The sequence below is a fragment of the Cervus elaphus genome, chromosome 18 (genome assembly GCF_910594005.1).
Source record: "Cervus elaphus chromosome 18, mCerEla1.1, whole genome shotgun sequence".
Lineage (NCBI taxonomy): Eukaryota > Metazoa > Chordata > Mammalia > Artiodactyla > Cervidae > Cervus > Cervus elaphus.
This window is the reverse complement of record NC_057832.1, coordinates 99,168,538-99,187,116: the sequence shown is the minus strand read 5'-3', so window position 1 is coordinate 99,187,116 and position 18,579 is coordinate 99,168,538. Positions and strand designations below refer to the sequence as shown.

The 18,579-nt window shown below is 36.2% G+C and overlaps 1 protein-coding gene across 3 annotated transcripts in view; it reads left to right on the top strand.

The window, feature by feature from the left end:
- Positions 1-18,579, top strand: part of TNPO3 (transportin 3) — a 76,193-nt gene that overhangs the window by 40,049 nt on the left and 17,565 nt on the right. For all 3 annotated transcript variants that reach the window (XM_043872074.1, XM_043872075.1, XM_043872076.1), the window contains 10 exons: positions 552-690; positions 1,759-1,905; positions 4,134-4,241; positions 5,943-6,034; positions 8,012-8,151; positions 10,780-10,971; positions 13,782-13,873; positions 14,742-14,818; positions 16,587-16,647; positions 17,457-17,597. In XM_043872074.1, coding sequence (XP_043728009.1) covers positions 552-690; positions 1,759-1,905; positions 4,134-4,241; positions 5,943-6,034; positions 8,012-8,151; positions 10,780-10,971; positions 13,782-13,873; positions 14,742-14,818; positions 16,587-16,647; positions 17,457-17,597 — 1,189 coding nt within the window. The remainder of the gene's footprint in view (positions 1-551; positions 691-1,758; positions 1,906-4,133; positions 4,242-5,942; positions 6,035-8,011; positions 8,152-10,779; positions 10,972-13,781; positions 13,874-14,741; positions 14,819-16,586; positions 16,648-17,456; positions 17,598-18,579) is intronic.

Genomic DNA, 18,579 nt, shown 5'->3' with positions numbered 1-18,579 from the left:
TCCAAATTATGGAAGGAAATGAGATTGAAGAAACTTAGAGTCTTCTTCATCTCCAAATCTCTAAGACATGCTGTCACTTAAGTTTGCTAGATTTAAAAAAAAACAAACCTCCATTCTTCATGACCCTGTGTAAATATATACATTGCATCCTCAAGATGCTCTGCTATTCACCTCTGAACCAGAAGTGGCAAATCAAATGCAGAAGGAGATGTGATCATGCAGAATAGTAAGTTTTAGCACTTACAGAGGATAAGGCTGTAAGAATTAGGGATGACCTTTGAAGTATCAAGTGTAATTTAATGGGAATTTTCTTCAGATGTTTTAATAATTGAGAATTTGAACTGACTTAACTTACATTTGCTTATATGTTTAAAAGTATATGATTTAAGGAAAGATGTTTGTTAAGGAGATTGTGATGCACCATAGCAAATAATCACTACATGTCTCTTAGGCCAAGGATTGTTTCTTTATTTGATTAACTGTGTCTGTGAGCATGTACACGTAATATACAGATATCTGACTTGGTGTTCTTATTCCTCTTTCCTTTACAGAGTTCTGAATTACTGCCGTATTTTCACTGAACTTTGTGAAACTTTTCTTGAAAAAATTGTTTGTACGCCAGGCCAAGGCCTTGGGGACCTACGAACTCTGGAACTGCTTCTTATCTGTGCAGGGCACCCTCAATATGAGGTAGTGTTTACACTATGCTGATGCCATTATTTTTCAAATTGTATGTTGCATATTGTCTACATTCTGTTACCTCCTAGCCAGCTTTTTATTTGTGGGAAATTGTAGTTTTATTTTTAATTAATGTCATAGAGTTTACTCTGCTGTGAATTTTTAAAAAAAAATATATATTTCAGCTTCTGCTTTGATTCTTTTCTATTTTCCTACTTGGTTTTAGCTGGGCTGACTGGTACATAGCATGAAGGAACCTGTTAGAAAGAAAGCTTATTACTTTTCCACTGAGGCCCCCTCTCTAAGCTTTAGTTATTATTTAGAGCTTTATAGCTTAAGAAATATACCAAATATTAACTGTACCTCCAAGTTTTAAAAGCCAAAAATTTTCTCCAAATTATGGATGGAAATGAGAATGAGATTCAAAGGACTTAAAGAGTCTTCTTCATCTCCAAATCTCTAAGACATGCTGCCACTTTTAAGTTTACTAGATTAAGAGGGAAAAAAAAAAAAAAAACCTCTGTTTATTCAAAAGGCTTTATCTCCTCTTAATAGTATAAGAAGTGAGAACTCCCAAGCTCGGTTAGTTCTATTTAAATAGCTTCATTTTGGATCTTTGATGGAAAAAGGATGGTAGGGCCCCTCTCAAGGACCCTGAGGGATTTCTCTCCTTTAAATAGTGCCACATATAAGATACGCTGTGGTTTGTACAGGTATTTGTAGATTATCTGCTGAGAAGTGTTTAATCTCAAAAATAAAGAAATCGTTTCAGAATTTAGGGAAAAAGACTAAATTTTAAAGAGATTTCTGTATCTGTTCCTCTAAATTTAGAATCCAGTGTACTGCTAGAGAAGTTATCCCAGGCCTAGACAGAGAATGTAAAGCCAGTCATTCTAAATGTTGAGTTTTGAGTCTAACATGGAAAAATAATTTGGGAAGATAATAATCTGCTAGAGAAAAGGTGGCTGCTAAACTGGTTTCACTCATACTAGTTTAAAATGTTTCTTTCCTATTAGCCCTAGTAATAAACTGCCTTCTTTTCCAGTCCAAATAAACCATGTTTTCTCTTTATTTTGATAGGTAGTAGAAATTTCCTTTAATTTTTGGTACCGACTAGGGGAGCATTTGTACAAAACGAATGATGAAGTTATTCATGGCATCTTCAAAGCTTACATTCAAAGGCTGCTTCATGCCTTGGCTCGCCACTGCCAGTTGGAACCAGATCATGTAAGTTTTTTTCTCTATTTAATCATGTCTTGATTTCCTCTTCTTTTCAGTGCTAACTTGAAAAGGAACTGAAAAGATAGAGAATAAAGCTAATGGAATCTGCAGGTTTTCTGTCACTCTAGCTTACACTGAGGAAGTCAGTACCAGTTTAATGAAGAGTGCTATGCCTGTGTAGAAAGAAATCAGTACTGCTGAGTCAGTAATTCTTCTGTGAATTCACCTTAAATAATTCTGAAGAAAAAAATTGTTATGTACAAGGCATTATCTATAAACATAAAATATGGTAAATCCATGTACAAGAGTATAGAAGAGGCAATTCCTTGGGGAGCCAGTGACTAGGACTTGGTGCTTGCACTGCTGTGGGGCCCAAGTTCAATCCCTGGTCAGGTAGCTAAGATCCTACAAACTGTGCCATGTGCCCTCCCCACAGAAGAGTTTCATAGAAGAGTTACATAAATTATTATGTAGCAACTTGATGGATCATAATGCAGTAGTTAAAAATAATTACTTGAGGGACTTCCTGGCAGCCCAGTGATTAAGACTTTGCACTTCCAATGTAGGGGATGCTGGTTGGAGAGCTAAGATCTCATGTGCCATGCAGCCAAAAAAGTAAATAAAAATAAATAAAACCAAAAGAAACTATAGAAAAAGTAATGCATTTTAAAAACAATAAGTTGAGATAGCAATAGTTGGTATGCTAAATGAAAAAATGAGAATGTAAAATTTGGTGCTGTGTATTTTTAATAGTATAAAATACGTGGTTGGATTAAAACTAAACACAAAAATGAAATAATTTGTGTGAGGACATGGAAAATAACATGACTCTCCCCTGAACACATAAATGCAAGTTTTTGTTTATATTACTTATGCTGATTTTATAATTTAAAATGTAGAAATAATCTATTTGCTTAGAAGAAAATATACAAGAAATATTATAAAATAGTTAATTGGAAAATGCTTCACACATTCTTTGCTTAGTTATTTCAAATTTTATAGTGTTTATTTCATCATTTTGGTTGGGTGGTTTAATATCTCTGTCCTTCAGCCTATAAATTGGAGTGGATTTTTTTTTTTCCTATTACTATTAAACCTGGCATGAAAACTGTCTGTTCTCTTTATCTTAATGTTAATGTTGTCATCTGAGTTATGGTATTTTGTATTTCCACAGAACTTTAGTGATGATTTAGTTCAGTGGTTTTCACTACTTTTTTTTTCTTTAACTGAGGAATCCTGTCTTCAGCTCCGTAGTGTTTGGAAGCATGATAAGTAAATAAAAACAGGGCTACTCTGGTTTGAATGGCTGTGTTTGCTTGATCTCTTTCTTCTCTTTCCTAGTTCTGTGGTACCATTTCCCTTGTAGGTAATTCCATACATTTGTAGGTGTGCTGTGCTTCATAATTCATTATCTCATCCGAGTCAACCATTATTTCCTCCTCATTCCTTAACTTTAACTTTTTTCATCTTAAAGCAAGAATGTTGAATTAGATCAGCAATTCTCAATAATACTAAGGGCTTTTTCCCAGAAACTCATGGTCCAAAATTCTTATACATACCCATAACCATCTCACAATTAGTAAACCTTAGTGTACTCACAGGAGGATGTTAGAATAAGAAAAACTTCAGAAGCATGAAATGTGAATGATCTCTGTATTTTTTAATGAAAAAATTTAAATATACAGCAATGGTGAAATAATTTTATAATGAACATCTGTATACCTACTACCTAACTCCTACCATTAATATTTTATTACACCTGTGTTATGTATCTGTGCACCTATATAAAATTCTTTTTAAAGTCTAATATTCTGTTGTGTGTCTAGTTGTAGTAATGGTTGATTTTGGTAGGCCTTGAATCATAAAGTTTCAGAGACTTATTCAGTAATAAAAAGCTAGACTTTAATAGATATATATATATATAATAGATAGATAGACTTATATTCTAGAACACTTTCCACCTCCACCACTCCAGATTTTTCTAGCAACAGGGTAGGATGTAGTTTGGACATGCCAAAAAAAGAGTTTCTCATAGTAAAGGTAGAGGATAGGTTGTATTGATTTGACATACCTTAATGTTTGAGATACTTTCTGTAGTAAAATGTCTTTGTGATTTATGCAATTTATCTTTTTATTCATTGGGACTGAACTGCTTAATGGGTTTTTTATTCTTTTAAAAGTTAGTGAAAGCCTTAGTGCGTTTAAAACAAGTGTTATCTAATTTGAAATTTCAGGAGGGCGTTCCTGAGGAGACTGATGACTTTGGGGAGTTTCGGATGCGGGTGTCAGACCTGGTGAAGGACTTGATTTTCTTGATTGGATCTATGGAGTGTTTTGCTCAGGTAAGCCCATTTGAAGATTCTAATCAGCTTTACCAGTCATTTTAATTGTGTTCACTTCTGTGTCTTCTCTAAGTGTTCCATCTTTTTCTTCAATCTTGATGGCTAAATGGGACAGTAGATATGCAGGTGCCTAGCACACTGCCTGGCATATAGTAGCTATATTTGTTTAGTATCTTATAAGCCAATTGAGGTGAATAGTTCAGTTATTGTTTTACACTATATTCTTGCTAGTGAGAGCTGTTCCACTTGTACCATTGAAATGGAAGATCATAGATAAACCTTAAAGCCCCCAAGATACTTAAAGGGAATTTGGACCTAGCCAGGAAAAATAGACAAGTTTTTCTGCTTTTAATAATTATGTATCAACTCCTGGCAATCTTAGTTATTTGGCATTTCCTTTGTTCACAGTTACAGTTAGATTCCTTTGCAGTTTCATCCCAGAGATGACTGTAGTAGAGTAGAAGAGTCCTGGCCTAAGGTTTTCCTAACAATCAGTGAGTGGCATTTTAGGTCGTAAGGTTACAGTCATCACCATTCCATGTCACCTAACATTAGCATAATATCAGCTGGTTTTCATATTGCTGGATCATGCTGTCCATCCTGAAATACTGATTTTGATAGTTTATCAGTCATACTGAACTGACCTAATTTGGAAGATGGGTAACCCATGCATTTGGTGTATTTTGGGGTATCATCTGATCTGGAAAGTGTTAATATAATTGTAACTATTTTTCTTTATATTAAGCAAAGTGTGTTTCTTGACCTAATTACAAAGGGTTAGGGATTCTTAGAAAGCAGATTTAAGTGAGATCCCCACTAAATCACAGGCAGATGCTCTGCTCAGATTTCAACTCTTCTCTCACTGGCTCTGTGACTTTGAACCAATTACTTGTTCTCCAGACCTCAGTTTACAAATGTACATTAATTGTGAGTCTTGTCCAAGATGTGTACCGTGGAACACCAGTCTCATGAGATGTTCTTTTCTGGAAAAAAATAGTTCTGTCAATTAAAACTGGAAAAGGACCTAAATAGTATATTTAAAGTTTCTGTGAAGTCATACAAGAGAATTGTTTAATTTCATTTTACCTAGCAGTGTGTTATTTGATTACAGAAACCTTATTTAGACTAACAGCCAGTCACATTCCACTGATGGCTATATCCCTGGGAAATTTTAGGACATCTCTGAGTATTCTCTTTGGTCTCTCCCCACCCACCCTTGCTTGGACATGGTATTGTGATGGGTGCTTCAGAACAGCTACTTTTTAGGAATTTAATCTGTACTACTAGTGTTGATGCAGACAAGTAGTTAAAATAATAAATGTAAAGCCAGTGCATATGCGGAGGTTTTACATTATGTTTCATTTTTAAGTGTGTTAATGTATTTATCATTTACCAGAACCAGGAAAAGACACTCATGTAATATGTTTTGTTTTTTCCATAATACTATTTTGTAGGGGCAGACGATAATCTTGATATACTCTTGGGAATCGAAATGGATTTGTTTCAAATATTAAACTAGTATTGATTTAGAGTTAGTGAAGATTTGAAAAATGAAAATACTATTCTCCCCCGGCTCTGAGAGATAATTAAATTTAGAAACAAGGGGCTGAGTTTATTTTAACTAACAGGTTTTTTGTTTTGTTTTGGAACTCTATTCTGTTTTTCTTTTAATGGATCCATAATCCACCTCTTCTTCTCTAGTTATATTCTACTCTGAAAGAAGGCAACCCACCCTGGGAGGTGACAGAAGCGGTTCTCTTTATCATGGCTGCTATAGCAAAGAGTGTTGATCCGTGAGTGTCTATAAGTCTTTTGCTGGGAACTCTTAATATCAGAGGAAGGAAAATTGCGCCATTTTTCCTCATGTGGGATATGTTTGGAAACTCATAGAACTTCTTTCTTCTATAATGCTGTCTAGTCTTCTGACTTCTAAGAGTCTAGTTCAGAGTAGCATGCATTGCTGATATCCATGTTTTAAACCACATTTTCTAGAGTTAAAATTCTTTTGTTCTTGATGCTAGGAAAAGAATGCTGATTTATTTTTCCAATCCAGGCTCCCTTGTGAAAGTTGGTATAATGAAAAATTTATTAGACTGTTAAATTGTTGGCACTTGCTTAAAAGCATTTGAATAGGCACTAATTTGGCTCTCACCTGCTTTTGTGATCTTGGGTAAGTTATCCTTGCAAATATTTATTTATATTGTTCTCCTTTTTTCCTGTCTTGGAGAATCATTTGTAACTTTCAGAGAGGCATGGCATAGTTATCATATCTCTTAAAAGAATAGCAAAATCCAAAGGGCAATTATTTTGTTATTGCTGTTGGAAATTTTAAAATTTTTAGAATTTGATTTCTCATTGCTTAGCAAAGAAATTTTATTTATTATTTCAACATGAATCCTTAAAAACAGAATTTACTTTATGCTGTGAGTTTATAAATTGTTGCTGATATCTGTCAAGTTTTCCTGTATTCTGTGTAATCAGACTCCTGCAGTTGAGCTCTCTGTACAGGGCTTTGGTTGGAGAGATGGTTAAGGCATGTATTCATAAAATGTACAGTGCTTCTTTCTTAGCTGGCTTTCAGGGTCTAGTCAATGAAATCTTATATACTTTCTAATCAAGGAAATATTTAAGGAGATCAAGTTGGTTTGTTTTTCTCTATTAAGAAGTTGGTCCTGAATCACTTATCATACTATTTGCTTTTAAACCCTTTTTGGTATCTTTTGGAACCTTCAGTAACAGTCTGAAGATATTATGCTAATGATCTAACTGATTTGTGATTGTGTATGAGAAAGGATGTGTAGAGTCTCAACACTAGCTTAGTGCCTTCAGGAAACTTAAGGCATAAATGAGAGAAGATTTTATTTTGTTTTTTCTTTATCCACATTTCACGCCAACTGCATGATTACAGGTGTGGGTTTGTTTTTGTTATTGTTTTTTAATGTATAAAGGGCTTAATAGACTTAGTTTATCAGGAAGGAGTGTTCTTGTGCTAATCCAGGATTTATTTAAACATCTTTCATTTCTGGATTACGTTCTGGTCATTTGGGGGGCATCCTCCCCTCTGCTTAAAAGAACTTGAGCCAATATCCTAGAGGGGTGAGAAAAAGAGAAGGAAAAGGAAAAAATAAACTCATGGAGCTATGAAAAGTATTTGGATAACTTTAATTTTCCCTCATGTTTTAAGTCAGAGCACCTTTATCTATTCCTGCAGCTTTTGTTCTTGATTCTTTATAATCAGTGAGCTGGCCCACCCATGCTTACCTGTTCTTAAGGTTTCCATTATCCAGCCATAAGAAATCTTTTGGAGAATAACAACTAATAGGAAGTGGTCTAAAAGAATTATTTATTCATTTAGTTATTCAGCAATATTTATTTATTGAGTGCCCACTATGTGCCAGGCGCTGTTCTAGGTGCTGCAGATACAGGAATACATAAAGTAAATTCACTAAAAGACATTGGTCCACAGTAAATGCCTACCTGTCCAGTTTGAAGAGCCTTATTTGATAGCAAGATGTGTCTTTAGACACTTCACTGACATTCAGAAGATTAAGGAGCAGTGTGCTTCTCAACTGAAACAATAACTTCCATTTCTGTCTTTTACCCCTTTTTGAGGGTTAAAAATTTTTATACCAGATTTAAGCACTTTTATCCAAATGGTTACTTATTTAGAAAGAAACCCTTAGCAATGATTTGTGTCATTGCAGCCTGTTTTATGGCCATAACCTCACCTCTGAAATTGTTAACTCTGAGTGCTTGCCTTCTAAACTCAGGGAGAACAATCCAACACTCGTGGAGGTCCTAGAAGGAGTTGTCCGTCTCCCGGAGACTGTGCATACAGCTGTGCGCTACACCAGCATTGAGTTGGTTGGAGAGATGAGCGAAGTGGTCGATCGAAATCCTCAGTTCCTTGGTATGTGTGAACACTCCCCTCTGCAGCTACTGCTTCTGAGTTTTCTGATTTCTTTCTTCCTCTCTTACTTTTGCTATTGTTTTCCTACTTTGTCTTTTATTTATAAGTAGACTGTTTCTAGACACTGAGAATAGATACATGAGTTACTGCTCAGTTGGTACATTTTATAATCTGATCACAGATTTTGGAGAAATTTGAAAATTAGATCTCTAGATAGGTTGACACTTTGCTGCTAGTACTCTGCTTCAGCATAAATATTTCTGTCTTTGTCAGGCTTTGGCATAGGCTTGAGCTAATCAGACTCTCCTGTAGTTCTAACCTAGAAGCAGGCAATAGACTAGAGCTAAAGGGAGGGCATTTCAGTGTTAAATACATGCACTATTTAAAAACTAAGAATTATTAATGAAACTAAGTAAGTACAAACTAAGATGAAGAGTGTTGAGTTGTATAACCTCTTTCTGTCTTGAAAAAATAAAGATCATATAAAATAATTTTAGAATTGAAAGTAAGTTTAGAAATAATTTCTTCTAATTCCCTCATTTTCAAGGTAAGGAAAGTGGAGTCCAGAGAGACGAAAGAATTTATCTAGGTTAATTTATATAAAGTCCCACTGATACTCAAGACTGATTCATTCTGAGAGTTTTAAGAATCCTTAAATTTGTGAATATCATTAAGTTTGATGTGCTGTGCTTATCTCTCTTTTTTTTGACTGTGCTGGGTCTTTGTTGCTGCTCAGGCTTTTCCTAGTTGCGATGACCAGTGGCTGTTCTTCAGTCGCGGTGCATGCGCTTCTCATTATAGTGCCTTCTTGTGTTGTGGAGCACAGGCTTCCATAGTTGCAGCGTGTGGGCTTATGCTTTGCAGCTTGTGGGATCTTCCCAGACTGAACCCTCTCCTGCATTGGCAGGCAGATTCTTTACCACTGAGCCAACAGGGAAGCCCTGTGCTTATTTTTATCATTACCTTTTGACTTGATTTTATTTTACACATGATCTTTTTTTTTTTTATTGCCTGAAACTCTTACTTAAAAAGAGTACTTGGTGGTACAGTGGATAAGAATCCGCCTGTCAGTGCAGGGGACATGGGTTCAATCCCTAGTCCAGGAAGATTCCACATGCCACGGAACAGCTAAGCCCATGTGCCACAACTACTGAGCCTGCGTGCTGCAACTACTGAAGCCCGTGCGCCTAGAGCCTATACTCTGCAACAGGAGAAGCCATAGCAATGAGAAGCCTGCCCACCACAACTAGAGAATAGCCCCCAATCTCCAAAACTAGAGAAAGCCCAAGCTCAGCAACAAAGACCTATCATATCCAAAAATAAAAGAGAGAGATGTGTGTTCCTGTTCTCTTGTATCTGTATACAGAGCATATGATAGGTTGGCTTACATTGTAGTTGAGCCGCTTTCAAGTTCAACATACCATTAATTTTTTTTCAAAATACCTAATGTCTAATTCTTAAATTTCTTCACTTATGTGCCACAACATTTGGCTTTCTTTTCTGAACGTTTTTTCCACAGAGAAACAAAGTGAGTTTACCTGTTTGTTAACACGTATCATTCAGTACCACCTTGTATCTCGTTTAAATTTGTGTCTCAGTTAGAAGACACAGTGCTACATATTCATACTTACTGCAGAATAGTCAAAATCACAAAAATTCAATTTGAGAATCACTGAGGCCTGTAGTATTGGACAGGGAAGCCTGGCATGTCCATGGGTCACAAGAGTCAGACACAACTGAGCGACTGAACTGAATAGTATTGGAGTTACTTGGACTAGGTTTTAGATTCTAGTTCTGATTCTCATGCTAAATAGGCTGTGTGTTGTAGGAAAGCAGGGGTTCCTGCTGGGTTGCTGCCTTATTTTTCTCATTTGGCTAAAAATGGAAATAACTTTTAAATGGACTTTCAGAGATTATTTCTTTTATGATTTGGTATGAGGTTACTGTATAGTTCACATAAAGTGTTCTTTAAACATGTATGATTTTTCTTAGGGTTTTTTTATAGAGAAGCTTTTACAAGGCAAAGGATAACTAGGATTTGCTGTATAGAAATTTGCCTATAAATTGTTACATTGGTAACAAGTAAGACATAATGAATTAATTCTTCTCAAAGTGCTAAGGATCTGTCTCTATGGTTTTTATAATTATAAAGAGGTAAGTATAAAAGTGTCAGCTTTAGGTAACTTGTCATTGTCCTGATTAATGTAGGTGATTTTTTTTTTTTTTTTAGAAGCAGTGATTAATCTCTGAGTATTGTGGTACTCTCTGAGTTTTATCTTCTTTCTTACTTTAACTGTATTCTTATTACTTGGATGGTTATATCCACCAATGTTTCAAACTGAGTCAGTGGTTTTCAAACCATGCTTTGTGAAGCCCTAGCAATAAGCCCCAGCTCATGTCCACAGGTAAGAAATGCAAGATAAATAGATAGGCCTCGGGGCTCTCTGACACTCTTTGTCACTGAGATCAGCTCCATTTTTATATGTAAATACCTTGGGGTTTAAACATATTTCATTTTTAAAAAATGGTTCTTTTGCTTTAAAGGAGAATATAAACCTCTGTTCTAACACCTAGAAGTTTTCCTTCAGTTTCAAATATGTAATCTTTATGTATGACTTTTCTCCTTAGACCCTGTGTTGGGCTATTTGATGAAAGGTCTGTGTGAAAAGCCTCTGGCTTCTGCTGCAGCGAAAGCAATTCATAACATTTGCTCTGTTTGCCGAGACCACATGGCTCAGCACTTCAATGGACTCCTGGAGATTGCCCGTTCCCTTGATTCCTTCATGTTGTCTCCAGAAGCTGCTGTGGGCTTGCTAAAAGGTATTTACTTAAGATATTAAGAAAGAATAGTCTCTAAGCCACATATGGGGATTATCTTGTGTCCGTTGTATCCCCCTTTTCAGTTGCAGTTTACTCAATGATGAGGAAGGTCACTTTGGGAGGAGAGGATGTTGATTATGTGTGCATGCATTCTTAGAATGTTTTAAGGCTATAGAACTAATTCAAAGTGCTTATAGAATTTATATCATGATCCTAGATTTTGAGTGGAGTTAACATACTGGAACTAAATCATAGTTCCTTTTTGAGTTGGAGCATGGCATCCGGTCCCATCACTTCATGGCAAATAGATGGGGAAACAGTGGACACAGTGGCTGACTTTATTTTTCTGGGCTCCAAAATCACAGCAGATGGTGATTGCAGCCGTGAAATTAAAAGACGCTCCTTGGAAGGAAAGTTATGACCAACCTAGACAGCATATTAAAAAGTGGAGACATTACTTTGCCAGCACAGGTCCGTCTAGTCAAGGCTATGATTTTTCCAGTAGTCATGTATGGATATGAGAGTTGGACTGTAAAGAAAGCTGAGCGCCAAAGAATTGATGCTTTTGAACTGTGGTGTTGGAGAAGACCCTTGAGAGTCCCTTGGACTACAAGGAGATCCAACCAGTGCATCCTAAAGGAGATCAGTCCTGGGTTCAGTCCTTCCTTCATTGGAAGGACTGATGTTGAAGCTGAAACTTCAATACTTTGGCCACCTGATGCGAAGAGCTGACTTCATTTGAAAAGACCCTGATGCTGGGAAAGATTGAGGGCAGGAGGAGAAGGGGACAACAGAGGATGAGCTGGTTGGATGGCATCACCGACTCAATGGACATGGGTTTGGGTGGACTCTTGAGAGTTGGTGATGGACAGGAACGCCTGGCATGCTGCGGTTCATGGGGTCGCAAAGAGTCAGACCTGACTGAGCGACTGAACTGAACTGAACTGAAAGAATAAAAAGGGAAACCAAATAAACATTGCTATACCAAAGAGATAGGTAGAAATTTAAAGGTAGTGTGCCCAGATCAGTCCTGTAGCTCAAAGCCAAGGGTTCTGGTCACTTAATAGTCTTTAACCATTACTAATCAGTTTACACTGAATGATCGAGAGGCAAACAGCCAGGGTAGTGATGAAACTCAAAATAATAGGAGAATTAGAGATATTAATACTTGGGGAAGAGACTTACAGGAGTGGCTGTTTTTAAATATTTGAAGGGTTATTTTATAAAAGAGGGAGCAGATTTTATTTTATGAGTAATTGATTATTGACAGTTTACTGGCTTTTAGAAAGAAAATTCTTTCTAACCATGCTTTCTGCAAACAGATTGGTATGTCCTGTCGGATAGTGAAGTTCTTACAGCTGGTATATCAAATAAAAGATTGGGTGATAGGACCTTTGCAGCATCTTTTAAGTTTCTGTGAGTGTCAGACAGCCTTGTCCGGATTGGATGACTGTTAATGTGTCAGCTAACTGTTCTTTCTCACTTCTGTGATCAGGTTCCCTACCAGCCAATGTAGATATGCATTTTTTAGACAGACTTTCTTTTTTAAGCAGACTTTCATTTTTGTTGTTTTTCTTCAGAGGCATAGATAATGAGGCATTAAATCAGGTCATATATTTTCTTCACTACTAACTGTGGGTATTGCTGCCATCTTGTAATTTTCTAGTGAAATTTAACCTTGATGATAGCATGACAACTAACTTGTAATAAAATGTGGTATCCCAGTTGTATTGGTGGTTTTTTCTAGATGGAGAAACCTTTTTAGTAACATTGTTTTCTGTAGGGATGGATTAAAAGGAAAAATTGTGTTAGATTTTTACCCCCTCTAGTTTTAAGTAAAAAATTTAATTCATCCATGGTTATAGACTGTTAAGAAAAATCATTCAATATTTTATTCAAATTTGAAGGTTTGAATTGATTACTGTTCTGTTGAATAAAATTTTAGGAGATGAAAAAATAATAGTCAAAGGATATAGCATAATGTGTAATCCTTTGGATGTTAGGGAGATACTTCAGCATTTGGTAGGGATTGTGACACAAGGGAAGCTGGATAGGAAGGATCTGGGCCTTCTGTCCCCACTTTAACCTACCTACCTCTATTTCTTTTTTAATTATTTTATTGGAGTTCCAAGTTAAGATTTTATTTGGGGAAAAGGAGAAAGGGGAGATTTTTGCAACTATTTAAAAGTGAAATAAAGACAAACTTAACTATTACTGTTCTGTCCAAAGCACTCATTTTTACAGATAAAGAAACTGATGCTCTGAGATAATGTCTTACCCAGCTCATAGGGTCTGTTATGGTAGAACTAGAGTTAATCTCTAATTTCAACTCATTCTTCCAGTAATAATAACAATAATGTCCCTATTTCTCAGACTTCTCTGATGATAAGAATTGCTTATAGTACTTATCAAAAGTAAAGGCTGTCCTTGATCTCTGGGAAGTTTGAGAACCATTGTACTATGCTATATAAACTAGCTTTGGCATTGGCCTTGTTAAGGAGATTTTTAAATTCTTTGAAGGATTGGAAGTGGAGAGACATATTTTAACATCTTTAAACCAGTAGGCTACTGAGGAGAAATAATTTAATATTAACTTCAGTTGTGAATGTCAATGTGAAAGTCTGTATGGTCTTCCTAAGCCAAATAAAAAAAGCTCAACCGTAAATAACAAAGTACTATAATTTAAAAACAGTGCTGATCTTTTTAAAAAAATAGAACTAGTTAGCCTTTGTAAGCCATATAATGTAGACCAATGAATTACTTCAGTTCGGCTTTTATTTTCTTCATTTGTGTCATCCTTTGTCTTTCAGGGACAGCACTTGTCCTAGCCAGATTACCTTTGGATAAGATTACTGAATGTCTTAGTGAACTATGTTCTGTTCAAGTTTTGGCATTGAAAAAGGTGAGTCTAATTAAGAGGTGAAAACAAATATAGTATGTTTATATGATAGAAAGGAAAAGAGAAAATTCTTTTATTTGCAGGTGGTCTTTAACTACCTAGATAAGTCAAGAGAATGAACTGAGACATTATTAAAATTAATAAATTTATCAAAGTAGCTACATATATGAAATAAGTATTCCCAAATCAATAGATTTTTACTGTATCAGAAATACCATTTAAAAGATACAGTAGAGAAAACACCATTCAAGTTAACTTCCAAAACCATAACCTACCATGTTTCCTTGAAGACTGTTGCGAAAATTTCAGCTCTTCTCAAATTGCATTTATGGTGCAATAGCAATGAACATACCAGTGGTAGTTTTAGGAGAACTTGATGAAATGACTCTAAAGTTTATCTATAATGATGTACTGCTAGAAGTGTCTCTAAGAAATTTTAGGAAAGAAGAGGAAGCAACTTGCCTTACCTCTTAAAATATAAAGGTATAATAATTTTGAAGCTTTATATTATAAAATTATTATCTAAATATATATTATATAGTATAATACATATAATCTATAATATGAATGTCTATAATATCCTAATCATTATAAAAGTAAATGGGAAAAAATTAAATGATACTGTTTTCCACTGTACAATGATCATATAGTAAAAGTTAATATGCAGTCTTGGCCAGGATGCAGTAAGATGGAGGAAAATAGTTTGCTAATATGAATTTAAAAGTTTTTACCATTTTGAGTAACTTTCAGGGATCTGATGTAAGGAAATAGAGATTGGGACAGAGGTTGATGTACAGAGGCATATGTTGCCATGTTTGCTATAGGTTTAGATGTTTAATGACTGGGTGTTAATATCTTTCTGTCTCTTCAGCTGTTGTCTCAGGAGCCCAGCAATGGCATATCCTCAGATCCCACTGTGTTCTTAGATCGCCTTGCAGTCATATTTAGGTAAGAAGGGAAATGCCAGGTTCCTGCCCTGGATTAAAATCTCTGGTGAGACTACTATATAGAAGTAAGAAAGTGTTTTTTTTCTCAGCTTCTGAGTACCTCCTATAAACTGCACCTGTCAGAAGACTAATTTACTCCTATTACAAGGTGCAAAGGCAAATTCTAAGAATTTATTTTTGGTAAACTTTTGTCAAAAGACTTTAAAATGTAATTAATTCTTTTGGTCTCTGAATCAGTGATGCTCAAACTTTGAAAAGTGAAAGTGTTGGTCCGACTCTTTTGCGACCCCACAGACTGTAGCCCACCAGGCTCCTCTGTCAATGAAATTCTCCAGGTGAGCATACTAGAGTGAGGAGCCATTCCCTTCTCCAGGGGATCTTCCCTACCCAGGGATTAAACCCGGATCTCCCACACTGCAGGCAGATTCTTTACCGTCTGAGCCACCAGGGCTGGCCCTCTCAAACTTCAGCGTGCATCAGAGTCACCTGTGGTGCTTCAGTTCCCAAGGCAGCAGATTGCTGGGTCCCATTCCCAGAGTGTCTGATGGATTGGATCTTGATAGGACCCAAGAATTTGCATTTCTTATAAGTTCCCAGGTGCTATTGCATTGTATTCCAAAGGCCATACTTTCATAATCATTGCTATGTAATAGTGTATGGGTGCAAACAAATAATGAAGTCTCTTCCATGACCAGGTGAAATTAAACCTTCTTTGATGTTAAGAGGAGCCTAACAATTAAAAAAGCATTCGAGTGACAGTATTCAGAGAGTGATCCTTTCTTAGTTGCATAATATAACTTATGTGTCCTATAGGTATATCTGGAATATCAATTAATATTTGTATAAAAACCTATGTGGAAGAAATTGAAACTGAGGTGTTGTTTTAGCTTGTTCTTGTCTACAAGTATCTTTTTCTGAGTTGGTATAATGCTTTTCTTGTATAATTAGGGGAGCCCCTGTTGCATACCATTCTGAGAGCATATTAACAGTCTTATTTCACAATAAATGAAAGAAAATTTGCAAAAGGTGAAATGCCTTAATGTAAAGAAAAATTATATTTTTTTATATTGGACTTCCCTGGTGGCTCAGCAGTAAAGAATCTACCTGCAATGCAGGAGACTTGGATTCAGTCCCTGGGACAAGAAGGGAATGGCTCCTCTCTCCAGTATTCTTGCCTGAGTAATCCCATGGACAGAAGAGCCAAGAGGGAGGCAGTCCATGGGGTCGCAAGAGAGTTGGACATGACTGAGCAACTAAACAACAACTATGACAGCAGATTTTTATTAAGTTGCTCTTGAGCTTTTTAAAATTAAAGAATTGTTAATCATAGTTTTTGTTTTTTCCTGCTTTCCTTCAAATTAGTGGATTCTAGAACTAGATAGATAGTTGAATTCAGTGTATTGTGGGTGGGCCCACATTGTGTCTCATTGAGTTTAGACTAGAACTGTGGGAAACATCTTTTGGTAGACCAGAGTTTCAAAAGCTTTTACCTTTTAACTGGGAATGAAGCAATACTTGAGTTTTCATAGTGGATTCAGACAACTATATTTATTAATTTGGAAAAAACTACATATTCAGGTTTACAAAAGGAAAAAAAATGAAAAGGATAGTTGTAGTGCCCCATACCTACAGCCCATGTACCCCGAGTTGACTATCTGGTTTTCTTTAATCAGTGAGAATGATACTAAATAAACTAACAGGGATTAGGGCTCTGTGTCCTTGATGAAATTGCTCTTCTTTCACTGATTTGGATCATTGTCTTTCCCCAGACACACCAATCCTGTTGTGGAAAATGGACAGACTCATCCGTGCCAAAAAGTCATACAGGAAGTAAGTACCAATCGATGCCTGTGGAGTAAGGCTTTCTTCCTTTTTCCTTATAAGACTCTAAATAGGTAACTAAGGTGAGAAGGTCCTGTCTTCTAGGTTTGTAGGAAGATTCAGTTTGTTGATACGCACTCAGTATCAGTGAAAAGATGAATAGAACCATCCAACTAAATATTTTTGATTTTAGATTTGGTAAGAAAACAGGCTGTAAGGAAACACAGTGAAAGGCCTAAGTAGGAAGAGATTAACTGTTTGAATTCTAGAGTTGTTGAGAGGCCTGGTCAGTACTGGCAGAATGTTTTTGACAAAGCTGGTTAACCATCATAGGTTCCTCTTTGACAGTACTTCCTTTGTAAAAACTCAGGGTAACATGAGGATCAGAGGGCATGTTTTGAGAAGTGCTTTTCAGACTTAAGGGGAGAAACACCACTTATCCTTGAGTGTTCATTGGTATCAGATCTCTTCCTTTAACTTGTTCTACTTCCCATCCTATATCAGAAGTTCAGAGTTTAGAAAAATAGAGATCTTTTTACCTTTTAGTAAAATGAGTAAAATTAGTCATGCTAGTTCTGTTGTAAAGAATTACTGTGCTTCCCTTAAGGCGTGGTTATTTTTATTGATGGATAGTGTATTGAACCCCAGCACATATACACACACCCACTGACCAGAATCAGGCCATGTGTGTTCCTGTAAAGAAAGTTTTCCCCAAATTATGTAAAAGCCAAATCAGTTGTTACCAACTTGGGAGCGTTTTTCTCAGCACTTAGTTGTTCATTATTTTCTTCCTTGTGCTCTTTTCACTTTTGACTCAGATATGGCCAATTTTATCTGAGACTCTAAATAAGCACCGTGCTGATAATCGGATTGTAGAGCGTTGTTGCAGGTGCCTCCGTTTTGCTGTTCGCTGTGTAGGCAAAGGATCCGCGGCCCTGCTGCAGCCACTAGTCACACAGGTGAGTTCCCTGTAAGATGGAAAATGTAAAGGATACAGAGTTTTGAAATAGGAGGCTTTAGAACAAAAGCTCTTACTAATGAAATGAAACACTTCAATATTTCTTAAACACAAACTAAAAAATATTTGAAAGATAAGTAGTGCCGTGGTAGGTGTGTTATTTTTATGGCAGATAGCCTGTAATCTGTTCTGTGTAGTGATAGTCTAAATAGCAGCACATCTCAGTGTAAAATTCATAAATGGGAATGACTTTAATGAATCAGCTCTTATGTATTAAATACTAATTTCCTTTCTAAAAATGTGGCAAGTCAAGCTTTGCTGTTTCTGGCCTGAAGAGATTTTCTTCTTTCTTCACTGTAGTTAGTTGTTCATATAAGTGTCTTATTTGTCAGGAAATAAATTTGACTCATTCAGTCAGCATGATTGGTATGTAATTATGGTGATGTGGCTCATTGTACATGACTCTCTGAGATCATATCATCTAGAATATTCTTTTGAGACACCTATGACTAGTGACTTAATTCACTAAGTAATTTATGTTGGAGTTAACTAACAGCAGGGCCAGAACTAGATTTAGGCAAGTGAGGTGCCATGACCTAGAATTGACGGAGGCGAGGCAAAGTGCCAATCTTGCATTTGCAGGACTCTGAGCAAGTACCTTCTCAAATTTTGCACTCATCTGTGAGGAAAGCTACTACAGGGCTTCAGGCTAGACCTCACCCACTCAACCTGAAGTGGCCTTCTCCAACTGGGCAGGGCATCTATTGGACCGACCCTGACAGTGAGTGCCCCTCAAGTTCTTAAGTTTTGCCTCACTCTTAAAGAAGCTCTTATCCTGAACCAGGGTCATCCTTTTTGCTGTGTCAGTTGGCAGTTACATGATCACGCTTCCTTAAATTATAGATTTGATTGAAGTTTGTAAAGGTAAATATGTTATCTGAATTTTTTTAGTGATTTTTCTGCGTTTACTATACCCTGAGTAC